The sequence below is a fragment of the Labrus bergylta genome, chromosome 6 (genome assembly GCF_963930695.1).
Source record: "Labrus bergylta chromosome 6, fLabBer1.1, whole genome shotgun sequence".
Lineage (NCBI taxonomy): Eukaryota > Metazoa > Chordata > Actinopteri > Labriformes > Labridae > Labrus > Labrus bergylta.
The window spans coordinates 23,152,056-23,171,289 of NC_089200.1; the positions used below are offsets into that span (position 1 = coordinate 23,152,056).

A 19,234-nucleotide genomic window follows, 5' to 3' on the forward strand; every position below is an offset into this window, starting at 1 on the left:
GTTTTGGCTTTTAAGAGAGAGATTGCATAAAACGTATCAGTAGCAGAACCTTAAAGGCAGTGCAAATCTGCTGAATTGAGCAGGAGTTAAGGGAGTGATAAGTGGTATTTTGTGTCTAGAAGTAAACTGTATTCAAAGAGCTGGTGGGAGGCCCTCACACACAAACACAGGCTTAAATCCAAAACTGCTGCACTTAATCTGAGGGCAAATATTCCCACGGTTTTCTTCAGTAGTCGGTCTGTTTAGAGCCATGAGCTGACTGAGGAGAGCTGTGATCAGGACCACCAGCCCAGGGCCCATTTTCATGAAGATAGACTCTTGTGTAATGTTTTGACAGTCATCATTATCTTATAGGTACAGTTTCATGCAAGTGTGACAGCGTTTTGCCACCCTACACTTACTGAACTGTAAATGATAATGGATAGAAAACATGTCTCCTCCTCTGTGGTTGGGACAGGAGTGAGGACACAGTTAGTTAATCTATTTCTGTCTTTGATGCCCTGGTTGGCATTTACTGATGCACATGATTGCAATTATTTTCCTTATAAGTCCTCCCCAATGAATGTTAACAATATAAGGTCAACATTTTCTGCAGGATGGAATAGAGTGAGCAGTTGAAGCATATATGCAATATAAGCCATGTGTCAATGCTAATAGGGCAAAATAGGATGATATTGTATGGAAAGATGGATGATTAGTAATACCAGAGCTCTCTGAATCCTTGTAAAACTTCTATTGCAAAAAGCGTTCATGTTGTGTTCCTCTGAAAATGTAAAAAGAATACTGTCCAATCCTCTTTAAGAGCTTCTTCCTTGTTCAGATATTGTTAACAAAGATGTCAGAGTATCTCTTCAGCACAAATAATCCGAGGCATCTGTCTTTTCACTCCTGCATCCTTTCCTGCTGTAATCTGTATAAAGAAGATAATTACACATCAGACAACCAATTAACCAGTAAAGCTAATACTACTAAAACATATTTTTCATGTCTTGCTTTAGTAAACTGTTGGTGCTTATTTTGTCAGTCATTCTGTTTGTGTGATGAGGTGAAAGGTCAGATAGAAAATAGACTCTTAAAGGACACGTGCCTTCAGTCCTCTCTGTGTGACATTTCCTGCAAACGCACACGGCCGAGAGCTGCATGCAGATTTACAACAGACACACACAGGAGAATGTACAGTTTCCAGACCCTGTTTGGGCTATAGTAGATAATGTATGGTATTTACAGTGTAATTACATCAGAGTATGTGTTATCTGTAGCTTCAGTTGGGTCTCTTTGTGTGTATGTGTGTGCTGATGCTGTGGCTGCAGGACGAGGCGAGTTGAGGGCTTTTTAAGGTGACGAGTGTCCTCTGGCAGAAACAGTCAGTGTGTCGTGTAATGAGATAAATATCAGCTGATGTTCATGACAACAGTTTGTAGGTTTGGGGCTAGCACCGTTCGAGGAATGTGCACTTTTTTTACACGTGTAGTTTATTTTTGTGCATGAGCAGAGTTGTGGCATTGTGGCCAGACTTGTGCGTGTAACATTTTCAGGTCGTCATTGTGACATATGGCTGGTTTCTGCTGGTGCAGGAGTTAAATGACAAACCCCCGGGTTGTGTGCGTGCGGGGCTGTGTTTAGAGGTGTGTGGTAGTGAGTGTGTATGTCCCGTGGGGTTTGTGAAGGCGAGGGAGCGCTCAGAGCTGTCATTAGACGGACTGTAGGGAGAGAAGAGTGTGTGTGTGTGTGTGTGTGTGTGTGTGTGTGTGTGTGTGTGTGTGTGTGTGTGTGTGTGTGCGTGGGTCGCATATGTGCTGCATCTGTGGTTCGTTTCGTGTGTGTGTTTGTGTGTGTTTGTGGGTCTGTTTGGTTCCTGGTTGACTGATGTGACTGTGTCTCTTTACACTGCTACACGAACCAGACACATTGATCTCCTCAGTTCCTCCTTCCTGGCAAACAATTAAATTGCACAATAAAAACTTTAACAATAGACAGACAACAGTTTGTAGTTTACACTGTGCAGTAAATCCTCTGTGACTGTAAACTCTCTTATCTGTCATTATCTCTCTCTTAGGTAAGCACTCTCAAACTGCTTATTTAGATAAATGCAGATTACGGGGCTCGACCCAACCATAAACTGTTGTTAGAACTCGTTACTGAAAGATGTGTTTCAGTTTTCAGCTCATGAACGCCTGGAATTAACACAAAATAAGAGCTTTGACACAACTTACTGTACTTTGATTTTTTTTTTTATATGGTGCACGTTCTTGTTATTATAATGGGATCAGGAGCTTAAAAACCAGACAATGCCTGCAGTATTTGATGTAAATGAGAGCAGGGGCAGCAGATGATCTTATACTTTATCACAGCCGGCTGGCCTCATTACAGCACACTGTCCTGGCCTGGGCCTCCTCCCTGCTGTTACACAGGCCCCTCTGTCTGTCACTTTCTCTCGTTATGATCCTCTGTGTGTGTGTGTGTGTGTGTGTGTGTGTGTGTGTGTGAGCATCCAGAGATGGGGGGTTGGGGGTCAGAGAGATTTCAAACAGAACAATGCCCCCTTTTGATGCATCTCAGCGCTCTTTGTTTCTCTAACGAGCAGCGATAGGCCGGTGGCAGACAGAAGGAGGATGAGATGGAGGGAGGGAGAAAAGTGAATGAAGTGAAAATAAGAGAGTGAGAGACCTCATCTCCTCCCCTGCCGCGATGGCCACTCAAGCAACTTTATTATCAGTCAGAGGTTTAGGGCTTTAGCTGCTGAAGCTGTGTTGCTGCTGTATTGTGGGCTGTAGTGTTGATCAGCTCAACTGTTGCAGGGCTGTGCAGTAATCAGCTCAGCATCTTTATTGGCGCGGACCTTATCTGTACTGCAGCCACTGAGCCCCATCCTGTTTACATACAGAGAGGAGAGTCCCTGCAACACAAGAACACCATGCAGAACATTCACACTTCAGCTTTTAACACCTATTGTCTGCAGGTGAGCAGAGGAGGAGAAGGAGTGCAACGGGAGGAAAATAGTGAGAGAAGTTTAGGGGGCGGGGGGGTGTCAGCTTTCAAATGGGGCACAGAGATCCTCTCTGCAGCCAGGTCCTAAAGGGGGTAATTATGCCATTATGGCAACAACAGAGATACGCCCATCCAGGCGGCCAGGTAGACTGATGTGGCCTCAGGGTGATGCTCAGGTTTCCCTTCACTGGAGCATCTGTGTGTTCCTCTGCTTTCTACTGGCAGTGGGGAAATGAATTAAAAAGTAGAATCCGATTGGTTGTAAAAAAAAAGTGGAGCTCAGAATTTTTGGAGTGTCTGTTGGTTCAATAAAGTGCAGACTGCAGATAATTGGTGTGACATTAAATTAAACAAATTTTCCAAAAGGCTTCAACAGCACAAACACGGCCCAGAGGTTAAGTTCAGTGACCAAATTACCTGAGGTGACATATAGCAGACGGCTAGCAGCTCCCACCTGTCATTCAAAGAGGCCACACCCCTAAGTCTATATCACTTTAGCCTCAATAAAATGTAAACAGTTAATGGGATGTACAAGAATTTAGACTGTACTGTTGTCACAAAGAGAAAAATGAGCTATAGAGACCAAAGCTGTTTTTGCACCAGGTTTAAATTTTCTGCCCAGTTCCCATTTGAGTTAAATATATACATTTCCCTTCAGATGTGTCAGCTGCAGCGTTCAGAGGGTTCCCTCACAGGTGTCCTGCGGAGTGTCCCAACAGAAGCCTGTGTGTAAAAAGGCATTTATTCGTGTGAATAAAATCTCTCTGAGTAAGCACATGCTGCAGCCAGCGGCCCCCCGGTCGCTGCAGCATTCACACAGAGGACAGGGATTCACTCCGCACAAACTCTGCTGACCTCAGCCACTCCTGTGTGTGTGTGCATGTGAGAGAGACACATCAGCAGCTTGTACCAACAAAGAAAAAACATCTGTATCATCTACATGTATGCATACGTGTGTGGACGTATGTTTCCTGCACACTGACTGTGTATGGATGGAGTCTGGGTGTTTTTTTTATGGAGCTGGTTTGTTTATTTGGATTGTGCAGAACGTTTTTGATGCCCTTTGTGGTCAACAGCTTAAGAATGTTTGAGAAAAGACTTTGCTGAAGTTTCCAGTGGAACCACAGTAATCCACTCTGACACCCACATAGCCACACACACACACACACACACACACACACACACACACACACACACACACACACATACAAACAGATATAATAGGCGGTGTTACAGTGATATGTGTGCCCATGCTCTTGTATTCTACTGTAAGATCCTCGAGCTTGGTCACACCCCTGCGGACCCGCAGCTCTTTCCATGGTCTATGATAGACCTCAGCTCACCTCTGCTCTTTGCTACCACATGTCTGGAACGCCACACATACTCGTGCTCACGGCTTTAGATACCTAAAGATAAAGATAAATGTGTGGGCTTAGAACAGCATGTCATGTTGGATGTGTGCCAAGTTGTAGAACATCTCAGGCATCTGCCTGAGTGGCTTTTTTTATACCCCACAGGTCAGGGGGCATGTATGTGTATGCCCTCTGTAAATGTTATTTATCAAAAGGGCTATTCCGATATATATATAAACCTGCTCCAATTTAAAAAACAAAAACATTTTATGGTCTAAATACCCCTAAAAACATTTTGTAATTGCTCCAGTAGATTGCTCAGATGGCTGAATCTGGCTGTAAGGAATGCAACTTTATTCTGAGGGGCAAATGTGCTCGATCGTCCACTAAAAGGTGACTAAAGGTTTTTGTCCCTGACAGGTTCAGATTATTATTCTAATCATCATTACAGAACGGCTCCTTACAGAGATAGACAGAGATCTATTCTTTTTCCCATAAACACCACTCTCTGTAAACACGCCAGACTACATTGATAAATACAGGGATTGTACCTCTCATACCACAGAAGTTGCTGGTCTACCCCTGCCTAAATATGTTTTACTGTACGACTTAGTTGTTGTACTGTAAGTGTAGAATTTGATTCCTAACCGTATATGTAAAACATTTTACTAGACAAAAAACAACAGATTGAGGCAGCTAGACCAGAAAAGATCAATCTTCTATGTGGTAAAATCCCTTTTTATTAAATTAAAAGGCCTTGATGAACAGTCATCACATGTTATGACCCATCTTGTGTCAGCATGTGACAAAATAAAAATCTTAGATCTTGGAATTCCTTCTTTAAGATTGAGGTTGAAGAGGGAATTAAAAGCTGATTTAAGAGAAGATTATTCAGGCGTTAATGTAGATTAAAATGCATTACGAGCTGTCTTATGGATGTATAATCAGCATTAAAAGCTTCACATGTGAGCCGGCTCTTTGCTCACCTGCTCCGAGATCAGCAGAACACTGAGCACCGACGGGTGCAGCTGGCAGCTCTTATCAGATTCACATAAACAGCAAACACACTCTCACACACACACACACACATACATGACTAATCTTTCTCACCTAAGCACACACATTTATCCTCTTGAGATGCAAACACACACACACTCACACACTCCGCACATGCACTGTGACTTGAAGCTGGAAGAGGGCATTCATCCAAATGAACAGGCTATAAAGGGCCCAGCTAAGTAATCTGAAGACTTCCTGTCTACACACACAGTCACACAAGTATCAAATAACATCAAGAGAATATCTATTTTCATGCTTCTTTTTAGCCAGTTAGGCCACCAACAGAGCGTCCTTTAGCAGAACAGGTTGTGTTGCAGTGTGTGTGTGATGGAAATATGTCAAAGGTTTCTCAAGAGACCGGGGACTTACCTGAAGCAGACAAGTAAAGGTAATGGATATGAGCACATTATTGTAACATACATTATGTTTTTAGATGAACTATTATGTCAAAAGATGAATAAGCTGGACTACATCTTTACCTCCATCAAGGAGCTCCTGTTGTCTGTATAGGTTGTCTTTTTTTCTGCATACTGTACAGATTTACATGACGTTTGGTGTTATAGCGCAGCATGGACCAAGAATCAACCCTTCAAACTGTGGAGCAGATCCCCATCTCATCGTCTGTCTCAGCATTAATAGCTGATCCCATTCCGACATGAATAGACTTTGGCAGAAGTTTGAGTACGCTCCTAGTTTCGAGATTAGGCGTGTTAGCGTTAACGCATTCATAACGATGTGATTGATGTCAAAATGTAGCTTTCACCATTGATTTGCTGCAGCCAGTGATGGAAAATAATAACCCTGCTGCACCTTAGAACAGCTCATTTGCTTATAGAAAACTCACAGACGGCTCAGGTGACGAAACAAAAGTACTGTCCATCCAAAAAGTGAAACAGGCATCACTCAATTCAAAGAAGTCCAATACCAATAATAATAAGATTCGCAAGGCCAGCTTATTTGAAAAAAAAAAAAAACATTTAAAGTGCAACACGGCGTCAAAAACAACATAAAGAACTTTAAGAGCACTAAAATAATTAAGACAGTTAGCAGGAATAAGACAAAAATACAAAACTTTGAATATATAAGATATATATAATAGATATTCAAATACATTTAGTGACAGTATTTAAGACATGGCAGACACAAAACAAATAAAACAAGATTTAAAAAAAATTGAGTATTTGATCGACAGTTTCATTCTGATTACCAGCAGCTCTCTGACCCGTTGAATAGCAGTGAGAAAACCACAGAAGAAGAGAAGACATAGTGTGATTGATTGACTCGGTCTATAGAGTCAGACTCCCCCAGCCTCCACCCTCTCTAAACATGTCCCCCTCCTCATCAGGACGGGTCGCATGCATGCGTCCAGGAGACAGGAGGAGGAAATCCTCCATTAAGGATGACGACAATACCTTTTCCTTTAGGCGTTCCGCCTCCCATTCATCTCCCACGCTCTCTGCTCGCTCAACATAATCACGATATCAGTCTAATTCTGCCCCCTGAAAGCCATGAAAACCCATTAAAATGTCAATAGAGACGCAGGAGGGGGGTCATGAGAATGGGAAGCTCGCCACTGTTTTTTCAGCTCATGCAGGTGATGCTTTCAGGGAAATTAGCGCCATGTCACGAGGAATTAACCTTTTGTGCAACGTAGAGCTTAGCTGCCTGTTTATCGTGTCTTTTTCAGCTAAAGTACAAAGATGATACTAAACCTGCAGGAAAGAGTAACTCTTTGTGGAAGAATGTCTTAATTCAATTGCTCACAACTTTAGAGTGAGTGTGTGAGCTCTAGCATGGGACAGCTCTGTGCAGAAGGTCTGTGGGAAAAGTTGAAATCAGACGTGTTCACGTTCATCCTGCTAATCTGAGCGCTAACTCGCTCTACCAAATTTAACTCCAAAGCCAATCAAACGGACGCTGTTTGGATAATCTCTTTCACACACACAACTCTGTGCACACGAACAACCACAAACACACACACACACGCACACATACACACACACGTAGCAAAAAAACACTTAAACATACACATACAAACCACATATAAACACGCACCAGCATACTTTAGAGTCATGATTTCCAACACGTAGCGGAGCGTGAACATTTGAGCGGATTTATGGATGGAAAATAAGTGCAGAACACACACACACACACACACACACGCACACGCACACACACACACACACACGCACACACACACACACACACGCACACACACACGCGCACACACACACACACGCACGCACGCACGCACGCACGCACGCACACACACACACACACACACACACACACACACACACACACACACACACACACACAGGCCCTGCCATGACCTCTGCATATAAACAAAGATTCAACCAGCCAAAGAAATACCTCTCCCTCTCTCTCTCTCTCTCTCTCTCTCTCTCTCTCTCCCTGACCTGTGTTTAGTGGGTTACAGTGGTTCTCCTCGTGTGCTTAAAGAGAGAAATGCATGAAGGGATCAGATAAGACAAATAGAACTGTTCCCTTAACTCGTCAAGCCACCCACTTAGGATATGTGTTTTTTTTCTTCTTGCATTTTCCACACATTCTTTCTCTCTTTCTCTCCATCCTTTTCTCTTTCTAAGTCTTTTTAGGGTTTGTAGGCCTCTAGTTATCCTCAGACGTCTGTATTTGTTGTTAAAAAGCAGATCAGTGGCTCCACAGCTCACAAGGCTCATTTGCTTTAAAAGCATAAAATGCACGATTTCACCTGCATGGCAAAAACATAAAAGAAAAGTGTGGAAACCGGTGCAAGATTTTGTGTTTAATTTCCTGTGATTAAATGGTCAAGGGGAAGTCAGACTGTTAGAAGTTACTTCTCCTTATGTGGTGAGGATTTCAGGCTACATGCACAACTATGTTTTAATGGCATTTAAACTTTAAATTTCCTTTCTGATATTGATTCCTTTACCAATATTGGCCAGAACAAAGTCATATGATACAAGTATAGTGGAATATATACGTATTATATATACCCATTGACTGTGACTTCACAATCTTGTATAAGCCAAGCAGAGCACCCTTGGAAAATTATTTACTTGATGGAAAACTGTACTGTGGTTCCAAGTGTTTTGTTGCTTTCCCTGGGAAGTTTCTCCAGTCTTTGCAATGCTGCCGACAAAGTTTAGTGCTCCGTTTTGTTTTGTCTACCTTCTTTGTTTGTTTAAACTTGTCATTCCCCAACCGCTCAAAAGATGAGCTTTGCAGAAATTGCAAGTAGTTGTAGAAGTTTTTCTAATGAAATACATCCAAACTGCTTAGCCTGTTAGCGCCAACCTGATCCACCAGTGAACATCCATATGTGGAGCATTTCAGGGGTAGTCCTCAGGAGTGCATGTGGGGAAAAGGCTTCAGAAAAGATGTGTGAATGAAGCCAAAAGTTATAAATATAAGGGGATAAATATGTAACAAGTACATTTATATTAAACAGTGTCACAACTGCCTTGATGTTACCATCCAGAAAATTGGACTGAAACTGGTTGATTTTCTTGCGGGACGATGAAACTAGTTTATCTGATCAGTGAATTGAATTAATATGCAAACAAGAATAAAACAGTCAAATATTTTGATAATTATATGCCCGCCTGCACATGTAGCAGCTTTGTAAAATGCAAATTGTACCTCCTGCACATGTAGACAGAAGCAGCTTTATGAAATGCAAATTGTACCTCCTGCACATGTAGACAGAAGCAGCTTCATGAAATGCAAATTTTACTTCCCACACAACAGCAGCTAGCATGGACAGCAGTGTCAGCAACATAGTTTCTTTGTAAAAGAAGTTGAGGTAAAGGCTTAATGTCAAGGACCTTCAGTTGAGTTTAACCTGCGGATGCAAAGTTGGCCTCCTATCTGTTGGACAGGCAGGTGCCAAACATTGATGTTAGCTTGTGCTAGTGGGCGGTATAGCTGGCAGTACAAGCAGTAAACGTAGGCTACACACTAACTCTGCAGTGAGTGTGCAGATTTCTTGGGGCGATGAGTTTGAATGTTTTATTTGCAAGTTACTGACTGCACCTTTAAAAGTAACTTTTTTTATTATTCAGAGTCAAAAGTCTATGTTTTAGCTTGTGTAAAACACTTAAAGTATTGGGGGAGCTAAACATAAAGAGAGCAACAGTTCTGTGGTTTGAAATGAAAACACATCCGAGTGGTCGTCGCCTGAATCTAAAGCTTCACTGACCTCATGACAGTGGTTGTAAAAAGTTGTTTTTTAATTCACTGACGCACCTCAGAGCTCTGTCAGCCTCTTTCTCTTTCTTCTCCTCCCCTCCCTGTTTTAACCCCCCTTTCCTGTGACACTCCCCCCCTCTCTTTGTCTGGGTCAACTGGCCCTGCAAAGGTCACACACTCTTTATCCCACCGCCCTTAAGGAGGTCATATTTCTTCATATGATTGTCTGCAGGAGGATGTCCAAATTCCAGGCTGCGTTCTGGGAAATAGCACCAGAGATTAGCTTGGCACAAGGGGACCTGATAGAGAGGCTTTCAGAAATCCTCAATACACCCTGCTGAGGTGCTCAAATGCTCTCAAATTCCTCCTTCAAGTCCCTCAGATGGTCCGCTCCTGAGTTTCCCATGGTGCTCCGAGATTGGTTTAGCCGTTAAGCGCCCGTTTGCATGAGTGTGTGTGTGTGTCAGTTAAGCCAATGAACTCGTCTCCTTTCACTTCCCCTCATTAACATGTGAATCCCTCTTCCACAAGTAGGGCAGAGTGGAGTGACAAATGGACAAACAGAGCAGCGATTGACGTGAGAGAGCTAGATCTTATGTCTGAGTGTTTACGCAGCAGAACTCTTCTAAACATCTGACTTCTTACTGCATTTCAGGCAATAAACGGCAACATCGAACTACAAATCACGCTGGAAAAGAAACTCATATACCCTTTTGTCCTGTCCTGCCCCCTTTGGTCAGTGTGGATAGTGTAGAGTGACGCTCATTCTCCTGCCTGTTGTGTGATAATGTTTGGCTCTCAGACACTAAATACAAACCAGCAGCCTGTTGTCTGTTGAGCGCTGATGCTCCTGCTGCTCCCTGTGTGTGTCTGCATCAATGAGCGTCCCACCTGCTGTCCTCTACCTGCCAACCTCTGCAGAGAGACAGTCTGCTTTCACGACATCGGAACAGCAACCAAAAAATGCTTCTTTTAGAATATTTCATACATATATATAGCTGCTTTTGAAATATAGACTTCTTCATCTTCAGAAAGAAGAAAATGACATGTTGATTGTTCAACCTTGTAATCCTCTGTTGTCAAAACATTCCCGGCTCAAGGCCCATTTAGCAGCTGTTGTGACATTTGTGATCCGATCACCTGAACTTAAACAGCAGGAAGGGTTTAGCACGGAATCAAATGTAGTAATTTTTACACTTCTGAACCAGTTCAAAACATCCCAAAATCGATTTTTCAAAAGGTAATGTTTCATCCTAAATATTTTTTTATCAGCAGACAGTTTGAGCACAGCAAACTCCCTGCACCCTCTCCAGCTTCCTTAGTACACCGATGCAGAGGAGGTTGTGTCGGCCCTGGCACTGCAGTCGTGCAAACACACAACAAAGTTGTCATAGAAGTTTTTATTGGCTATAGCTTTAAAATCAAAGCCAAAAGTAACCACAACCACATGTATTTGTACAAAAAGAAGCTCAGAAAAAATGGGTGATTGTCATGTTGAACCGTATTAGTGTGGACACAGAGTAGTTGATCTGTTCGAGCTGAGACAACACTCTGTTCTTTGGTGCGTGCAGATGTCACAGTGTAGATGTTACGAAGTGTGTGTGAGAGCATTCAGTGTGTGTCCACAAGAATGCATAAGAGAGTGTGTTTTGAGGTTTTTGAGAAGCTCACGAGCACGAGCGGTTTCTGGTGAATGCTGTTTTTCACGACATGAGCAGAAACACGATCTCCTCTCCATCACTGTTGAAACAACGGCCGGGCTTCTGGGAACGCTTGGTGTAAAACTCTGACTCTGACCCACATGTCAGAACTCTCTGTGATGTGAGCGAACCTCATGAACCACAGTGGGAAAAAAAGTCTCCGTGCAGACTGATGTTGGATGTATGTGTTGGTGTGTCTGTGTTTGGGTCTTCAGGACGCCTTCAAGTCTTCAGCTCTCCATATTCATGATCCACTACAATCATACACACACACACACACACGCACCACACATGGTCTCATGTGAAAAATGTTCCAGAGTGGGTGGGCTGTGTTGGGTTTTCTTGGTATTCACATGTTTTTAAATCCCTAAAGGAAAACTTTGACTGTCCCAGTAGTAGTACTAAACTCCTGAGATGTTTGTTTATTCTCTCCTCTTGGGAATCATTAGAGCACAATGTGGGTGTGTGTAATTGTGTTTGTGTGTTGGTGAAGAAGCCACTTACACATTTAATTTCACCAAACAAACTTTTAGCGACTGTAACAAAATAGAAAGTGACCGTTTAGCGCGATTTCTTCTGTCACGGTTAGTGAAGACAGATAACCAAAAGATACCCTGGGTATGTTGAACTCGCTTCGTAGCACAGGCCTCTTGACTTGACATCAGAGTAGCAGCTTGTCTCTGTTGAAAGTCTCTTTGATATCATGTCATAACTGCTCGCCGAAAACAGCTTCACATTTCGCCTACACAAAAAGGGTAGCAGTATCATGTCATGTTTCACTTGTGCAGACACAAATCTAGTCAAATATTGAATGGTTTCTGTTTAAAAAAAAAACAAGTTTTAACACTGGATCTAGAATGGCACTGTCTTCCCCTGAAATCCAACACACACGTTTTCTCACAGTGTGTTGACACAGTATTAGTGTTTGGGAGTTTCTTTTGTCTTCAGTAACAGAGTCCACGCCCTCAGTGTCAGTGTGTATTTACTCTGTGAGGATGGAGGGTCTGCTAATGCTAAAGAGCAAACCTCACTTCTCAATAGGCCGGTGTCAGAGAGTCAACAGGTGTGTGTGTGTGTGTGTGTGTGTGTGTGTATGTGTGTGTGTGTGTGCGTGCAGAGTCAACAACCGGATCAGTGTTAGAATGAGCTCACAGACACCTGTCAGTCTCTGATTGTCTTTTAATGAGATTTCTTTTTGTCCAACAGCTCACAGGTAAGTGCAGTAAGCTGTATGATGCAGCATCATGTGTGGGTGTGTGTGGGTGAGTTCAAACATGCATTCATGTGTACATGTGTGTATGTGTGTGTGTAGCGATGCTGCCCAGCCTGGTGCTGCACCGCTCCTCTGTGCGTCCGTACCAGAGGGGTCTCTACTGCAGTGACTCCAGCCTCAACTATCCCTACAAGAAGAGCACCGTCCCCTCCTCAGTGCTCACTTCTGTTGGGTTGTTACTGCCCGCGGTCTCCGTAAGTCCCCAGCTCACAAAGAGCGCTCAGTGTCGGGGATCACTGAAGGCAGAAACAGGGAGGGCTGCAGGATCATGTTGATGGCTCTGAAGGAGTGATGACGCCAGATCTTATCAAGTGCAGAAAGATAATGGCATTTTTGGTAATTTTAGTATTTTGAGGTATGGGCCATAAACATAATTTGGCCTCTAAATGTAAAGATGTAGATTTTTTCAGTCCACAACATGTGAAATCAACATTTAATTCATATTGAGGGGGTAATTCTTTTTTTCTGTCACTTCTCTGCTGAGAGCTGACCAACAATATAATCCTTATGCCCAAACTTTTCTGCCGTATCCCATGATCCCCTGGTGCTTGTGTGCTCCTTGTGCTCCCCCTGTTCCCCCCTGTTTATGTCTGTGTCACTGACCTCTCCTCCCTGTCTCTCTCTCTCTCTCTCTCTCTCTCTTTCTCTCTCTCTCTCTCTCTCTCTCTCTCTGCTCCTCTCATTCCCTGTGTCTCCTGTAGCTAGCCTGCCTTTCCTGATCATTGAGACTAGCACCATAAAGCCGTACCACCGCGGGTTTTACTGTTCGGACGAATCCATCCGCTACCCCCGAAAAGAGGGAGACACCATTAGCGATGCGGTGCTTTGTGGCGTTGGCATTCTTATTGCCATCTTCTCTGTAAGTCGACCTCCCTTTGTTTGCTGCTTTAAGAGTCACTTCTTAGAAAAAATCTCACTAACATAGCCCCTTTTTTGAAAGTATTTTCCAAAACACCACTCTTTTTTTGACGTAAATGTGCTCTTTATGTCCTGCCATTTCATTCTGTAATGTTTTCTACGTCATCTCAATCTTCCACTTCAGCTTTGAGCCGTTTCTAATGGTCTGTTTTTATTACATCGCTAAGCCAGTCAGAGGTAGAAAGAGGCCCCCCAAGAGACGTTATGGAAGTGTGTGAGCTGACGCATGCATGCCAAAGACCAAAGAGATTTTACAAGCTCCCAGTCCACTATCAAACCTCCCACTCGTACCCCTACTCGGTGACTCTGTGCCCTGCACATTACTGCATATCGAGGGGTGTGACACAAAGTCTTCATTCCTTTGACCTGACTCGAGCCCGATGGAGGTGATGGCTGCTTTCTAGTGTCAGAAAATCAGAGTGGGGGGTGGAGGGGGTCAGAGGTAGTGGAAACATGTAATAATGATGCGGTGGGGTCTATGTCTGTCAATTAGTGCCAAAACGTCCCATGAGATGGTCTTTAAAGCCCCCAGACTCTTTTTGGCACCACAGGCTCCTCGCCATCAGCGACACACACTGTACCAGCTCGGCTCTCCTGCTGATTGGAAGCAGCAGACATGTGTGTGTGTGTGTGTGTGTGTGTTGGTTAGCGCCATCACATGTTCACGTGTGGGCAGAGCTGGCGTGTCTCACACAGCTGTGTTCCATTAGTGGCGTCTACTGCCATGCCGACACCGTTCCTGTAACGCATGCACACACTCACTCACACACACGTATAGTTTGTATTCATATTCATGCACTGGTAGCAGATTCCAGTTGGGCCCCTTGTTTATCTTCTCTGCATGGGAAACCCCAACAAGTCGCACTGCTCAGACATCATATCTGTGTCTGACAGGTTCCAGTTTCCACTGTGAGGAAAAACATGACCACACAGTGGGATAGATCTATAGGCAGGTTCATTGATGAACCATCAGGCATTTATAGTGGCCGATCAGGCTGATCAGACATGCCTGCGTGACAGACCTGGCCTACATCTCCCAGCATTCATGTGCCCCTCCAAACGCCCCAGTTACTAAGTTGTTCTTCCGATGTCTGTGTTCCAAATTACCAAAGCTTTAAAAAAAAAAAAAAAAAAACTACAGATCATCAGTCACCGAAAGCTGCCGCGAGCAAAAGAGAGAGAGAGCACTGTCTAAATTGTACAAATAAGTTCGCAACGTACTTGTGCAATTTAAACAGTGTGCAGGTGTGTGCAAAATGAAGATACAATTTACACACTATTAGGTGCCCAAGACTTTTGTTTTTGTTGCGGTGGTGTGGAGAATTACATCAATGTTTAAATTTGTTATTGTGATCCCGTTGTGAATTCAGTATTAAATGGAAATTAGGTGGAATTAAACCAAGACAGGAGCAGAAGAGGGGTTTGAATGCAAATGCTGACAAACCAAATAAACTTGTCTGGCCTTTATCGACCTCCTGTGGTTCTTATCTTAAGCCTAAATCAGAACAATTCATTGACAATAGCAAAGAAACGCACACAAATACGCCCCCATGTTTGTTTCTCCTGGCGGTTTTCCTGCCAGGGGACCACCCAACAGGCAGGGGAGGTGTGTTTAATGAGCCACAACATTACAAACATTGACAGAAGAATTGATACACACACGTTTTCAATCTTTATTAACTAAATAAGATGTCTGAGACGCTTACACTGCAGTGAGTTTTCTGCGGCTCAGAGATGGACGGTAAATATTTAGTGTGAGACTGAAGAGTGAAGCTTTGTGCAGAGAGAGGAAGGAAAGGAAAGGGAGCTGTGGTTAGAGGTGGAGGGCAGCCGCTCTGTCAGTCAGATACCCCAGGTGGTGCAGAAATGACTGACGTGTCCGTGCCCCGGGAGCTGGATCAGTTAGAGCCCCCTCGGTGTAGCAGAGGCCTTTCCATGGGCCTCAACTCCACTTAAAAGCACCTGGTCGGAGTAAAACAGGATTCAGGGTTGGCACATTGAACTTAAGCTTTAAATCAGACCGCTGCTCTGATTCAAATCCTCGTTATATCCGGGCTCAGGTCAGATGTTACAGATTTCATGTTTTCTTTTCCGCCATGTCTTCACTTTCTCTTTATCCTTCATATCCCACATAAAAGGCCCCACCGTATCATGGAGCATCACTAATAATCTCACCTCACATCCAAACTGCCTGAGGGAAGGGCAGGCCATGCTCATTCTCTGTGTGTGTCTCTGTGTGTGTGTGTGCGTCTCCCTCATCCTCTTTCCTCCATCTGTGACTTCATTAGAGACTTGAACTAGATTTCCTGCAAGATAAACAATCAAACTTGATCATTTTTATTGTATGTAAAAGTACTTAAGTATTCTGCAGCATTGCAAAGTTAAATAATATCTTTATTATTTTACATTTATTTTATGAATTCTGTGATGTCCTTGTATCTTAAAAAGTCCCCTGTCTCTTAGATTGTAATTGGAGAATGCTTCAGGATTAATCAGCTGCATGAAGGAACAAAGTCTTTCATCGGGAATCCCTACGTCGCAGCGCTCTACAAACAGGTCAGCTCCCCTTAACTGTCCTGGTCATTAATATTAAGAAGATTGCATGAACAAGTATCATACATTAAACCAATGGATGCATAATAAGACCTCAGTGTTTCCCCTACCATTATATTAGGGGGGCGGCCCACCCCCCCTGAAGGTCAAGTAAAAAATGTTTTATTATTATTATTACTATTTTTGGGCTTTTTGTGCCTTTATTGTATGGATAGGATAGTGGATAGAGTCGGAAATCAGGGAAAGAAGTCATTTAAGGATACCTTTCCGATAGAAAAGGACAGCTGTCATTAAAAGTAACACATGAACACCAAGATTCCTTCAAGTGTTTGTGTCGCCGTGTCGGCTTGTCTCCACCCCCCCAATGCTTTAAACCTAGGGGAAACACTGTACCTGATACAGCATCATTGTAATGATAATTTCCTCTGCAGCCAAAACAAAAGATTTTTTTTTTTTTAAGAGAAGTCTGTAGAACTTTTGACAAGAAACTTTGAACTGCTAATTTTGACTCTCTCACGTCTCATCATGATTGGTTGTGATCTTCCAGATGGGCGTGTTTCTGTTCGGTTGTGGGGTCAGCCAGTCGTTCACTGACATCGCCAAGGTGTCCGTTGGTCGCATGAGACCTCACTTCTTAGACGTGTGTAAACCAGATTTCTCCACCATTGACTGCTCCCAGGGATACATCACCAACTACACCTGCAGAGGGGATGAGAGCGATGTGCAGGAGGCCAGGTGTGTGTCAACAACAACACAACACACTGTTTAGATCATGTAGGATGGTCAAGATACCAGAACTATACACCTCAATAGGATACTATAACAAATCAAAAGATATCGATACGTGTTTATTACCACAGCAACAAAAGTCAAAATTTTAGTATATACTGTCGAAATTACACGAAAACACTGTAAAAAAAAAAAAAAAAACGTTTTTGTGTGAATTAGACAGTGTGCAGGAGTTTACCTATGATTTTTGATGGATGGACGTTTTTAATACTATTGATCATCAAGATAATAGAGATTTTATCGTTTTCAAACATATGGTATCAAAGATAATCGAAGTATCAAACATTTCAACACACCTGAATATGTCATGTGAATATTAACAATCGTCTTCATCTTCACAGGAAATCCTTCTTCTCAGGACACGCCTCTTTTTCGATGTTCACCATGCTGTACCTGGCTGTGAGTTAAACACACACACACACACACACACACACACACACACACACACACACACACACACACACACACACACACAGGGTCCAAGACACAGAAACGCCAGTATTTAGATCATTAAGGAAAATCTTGGGCTGTTGTTGATTCACTCACTGCCTGAAGAAAATCAAACCATTGTTCTCCTCTTCCTCTGCCTCCTCCTCCTCACACACTCCATGAGGAGTTTCATTCTTTCGTTTTGTCCTCTGAGGGATGAATGGATGCACTCCACCTGGTTTCTTCAATCATCCATGTGAATTCACTTCCTGTCCTCTCCTGTTTCCCTCATCCTCTCTCTCCACCTGTTGTGGGGTGACGATTGTGAGGCATAGCCACCCTGGAGGCGTTGCATGCTTCAAACAGTCTTCATTTGTACCAATCCAAAGCTTTCCAGTCATCTCTTCCCTCTCCTTCTCTCTGAGGCTGGGGGAGGTGAGTCAGTGTTCGGGTCTGGCTCGGTCACTCAGTGAAGTTCTGGTGTGGTGCAGTGAGAGCTTCTTGCGGGTATTTCCCAGCCTCTCTGTGAACCTTCTGCTCCGTCCGAGGAGGAGAGAGAAGAGCGAATAAAGAGGGAAAGATGTGCTGCGTCCAGACCACACAGTGACACACTGGTCCCAGAGCATTGATCCTTCTGTGGTGAGTTCAGGACTCGAGCCAGAGGAGGCAAAAACAGAAAGAGAGGAAGAAGAAGAGGAAGAGTCCGTAGTGGATGTTTTGGAACACAAAACCAGCCTGAAACAAAAAAACCCACTGACGGCATTCCTTGTGGGAAAAACAGCAAAAACAAACAAAAAAAATTGTTTTTGCCAGCTGTACAACACTCGTGTAACTCCATGTTTTCACTCACAGAAGCCGCCCTCTATCCTGAAGTGTCCTTAAATAAGTCTCCAGTCGATTCGTGCACGAGAGATGTTATCAAGGAACACAGTCTGAAGTCAAATCAATGCAACATGAGTTTGGATAATAGCAAAGCATGTAAAGATAAAAAGGCCTGCAGCTGATCAATATTTGTATCAGGAGTGGAAGAGTTATTGATCTTCTGGCACTAATTTCATTTTGAGTGAATGTGTTTCCTGAGGTGTCAAATGAATTCCTTTAAATGATGGATCACTCCTCAATATTGTTATTGACTGACAGTGAAGAGGTCAATGAGTAACCTATCAGAGAAGTCACAGGGAAGGAATTTCTCCTGTGTGCTTTAAGGTAATGTAATAGTGCAGTGTGCCCAGCCAGCACCTTGTTGTTTGTGTGTTTGTTTTAAGTGCAGGGTTATGATTTTTGTGACAAATGAATGAACTTTATTGTAACAGTGGCTGTAAGGAATTGATTTGCAATGAGGTTTGGTGCAAACTGGGTGAGAAGTTCATTGGCAGTAAAGTTGTCAAAAACACTTTTGAACACCACCTGTTTTATAAGATACTATCTCAGTTATTTCAGTGATCGAAAGTATCACAAGCATTTAAAAAATCTTCAGGTCATATTAACCAAAAGCTGCTGAGATGAGAGTTCAACAGTGTGCAGGAGTTTGCCTGCAATTCTTGTTAACTGAAAATAAGAAATTACCTGACATTGGGTGTATTTTAAACCCTTGCTGTGGTATCGATATTGTTTGATTTTGACTAGATTTGCATCAAAACTCTGGTATTAGGGCAGTTGTTAGTTAGTTGAGACCTATATGTATTTACCTACTTTCTCTTCACCTCTCAGGTAGAGAACTGGCACATTGCCTTGTCTTAATTAGCTGCGTCTCCCTTGGAAGACAAAATATTCCCAAACTGGCAAAGTGTCTCTTGGTTTGGTGGAATAAGCTGCACCCAAGACCGAAAACCGTTGAGCACCAGAAGCAAACAGAGAGCTGCCGGGGAAAACTAACATTTAACATCCAGTAATAAAAAGAAAGCTCTAAGCTCATAAAAGAGGGAAAACACAAACAGAGTGGTTTGGACGTTTAGTACCATACACTATGTTTGGCTTGT

The 19,234-nt window shown here is 43.1% G+C and overlaps 1 protein-coding gene across 2 annotated transcripts in view; it reads left to right on the plus strand.

Annotated features, from left to right (window-relative positions):
* plpp3 (phospholipid phosphatase 3) overlaps positions 1-19,234 on the plus strand; it is a 34,737-nt gene that overhangs the window by 3,104 nt on the left and 12,399 nt on the right. The window contains exons 2-5 of one of the 2 annotated variants that reach the window (XM_020631795.3): positions 12,606-12,760; positions 15,948-16,040; positions 16,585-16,772; positions 17,168-17,225. In XM_020631795.3, coding sequence (XP_020487451.1) covers positions 12,606-12,760; positions 15,948-16,040; positions 16,585-16,772; positions 17,168-17,225 — 494 coding nt within the window. Of the gene's footprint in view, positions 1-12,605; positions 12,761-13,267; positions 13,426-15,947; positions 16,041-16,584; positions 16,773-17,167; positions 17,226-19,234 lie in introns of both variants that reach the window. The other variant, XM_020631794.3, reaches the window with a different exon arrangement.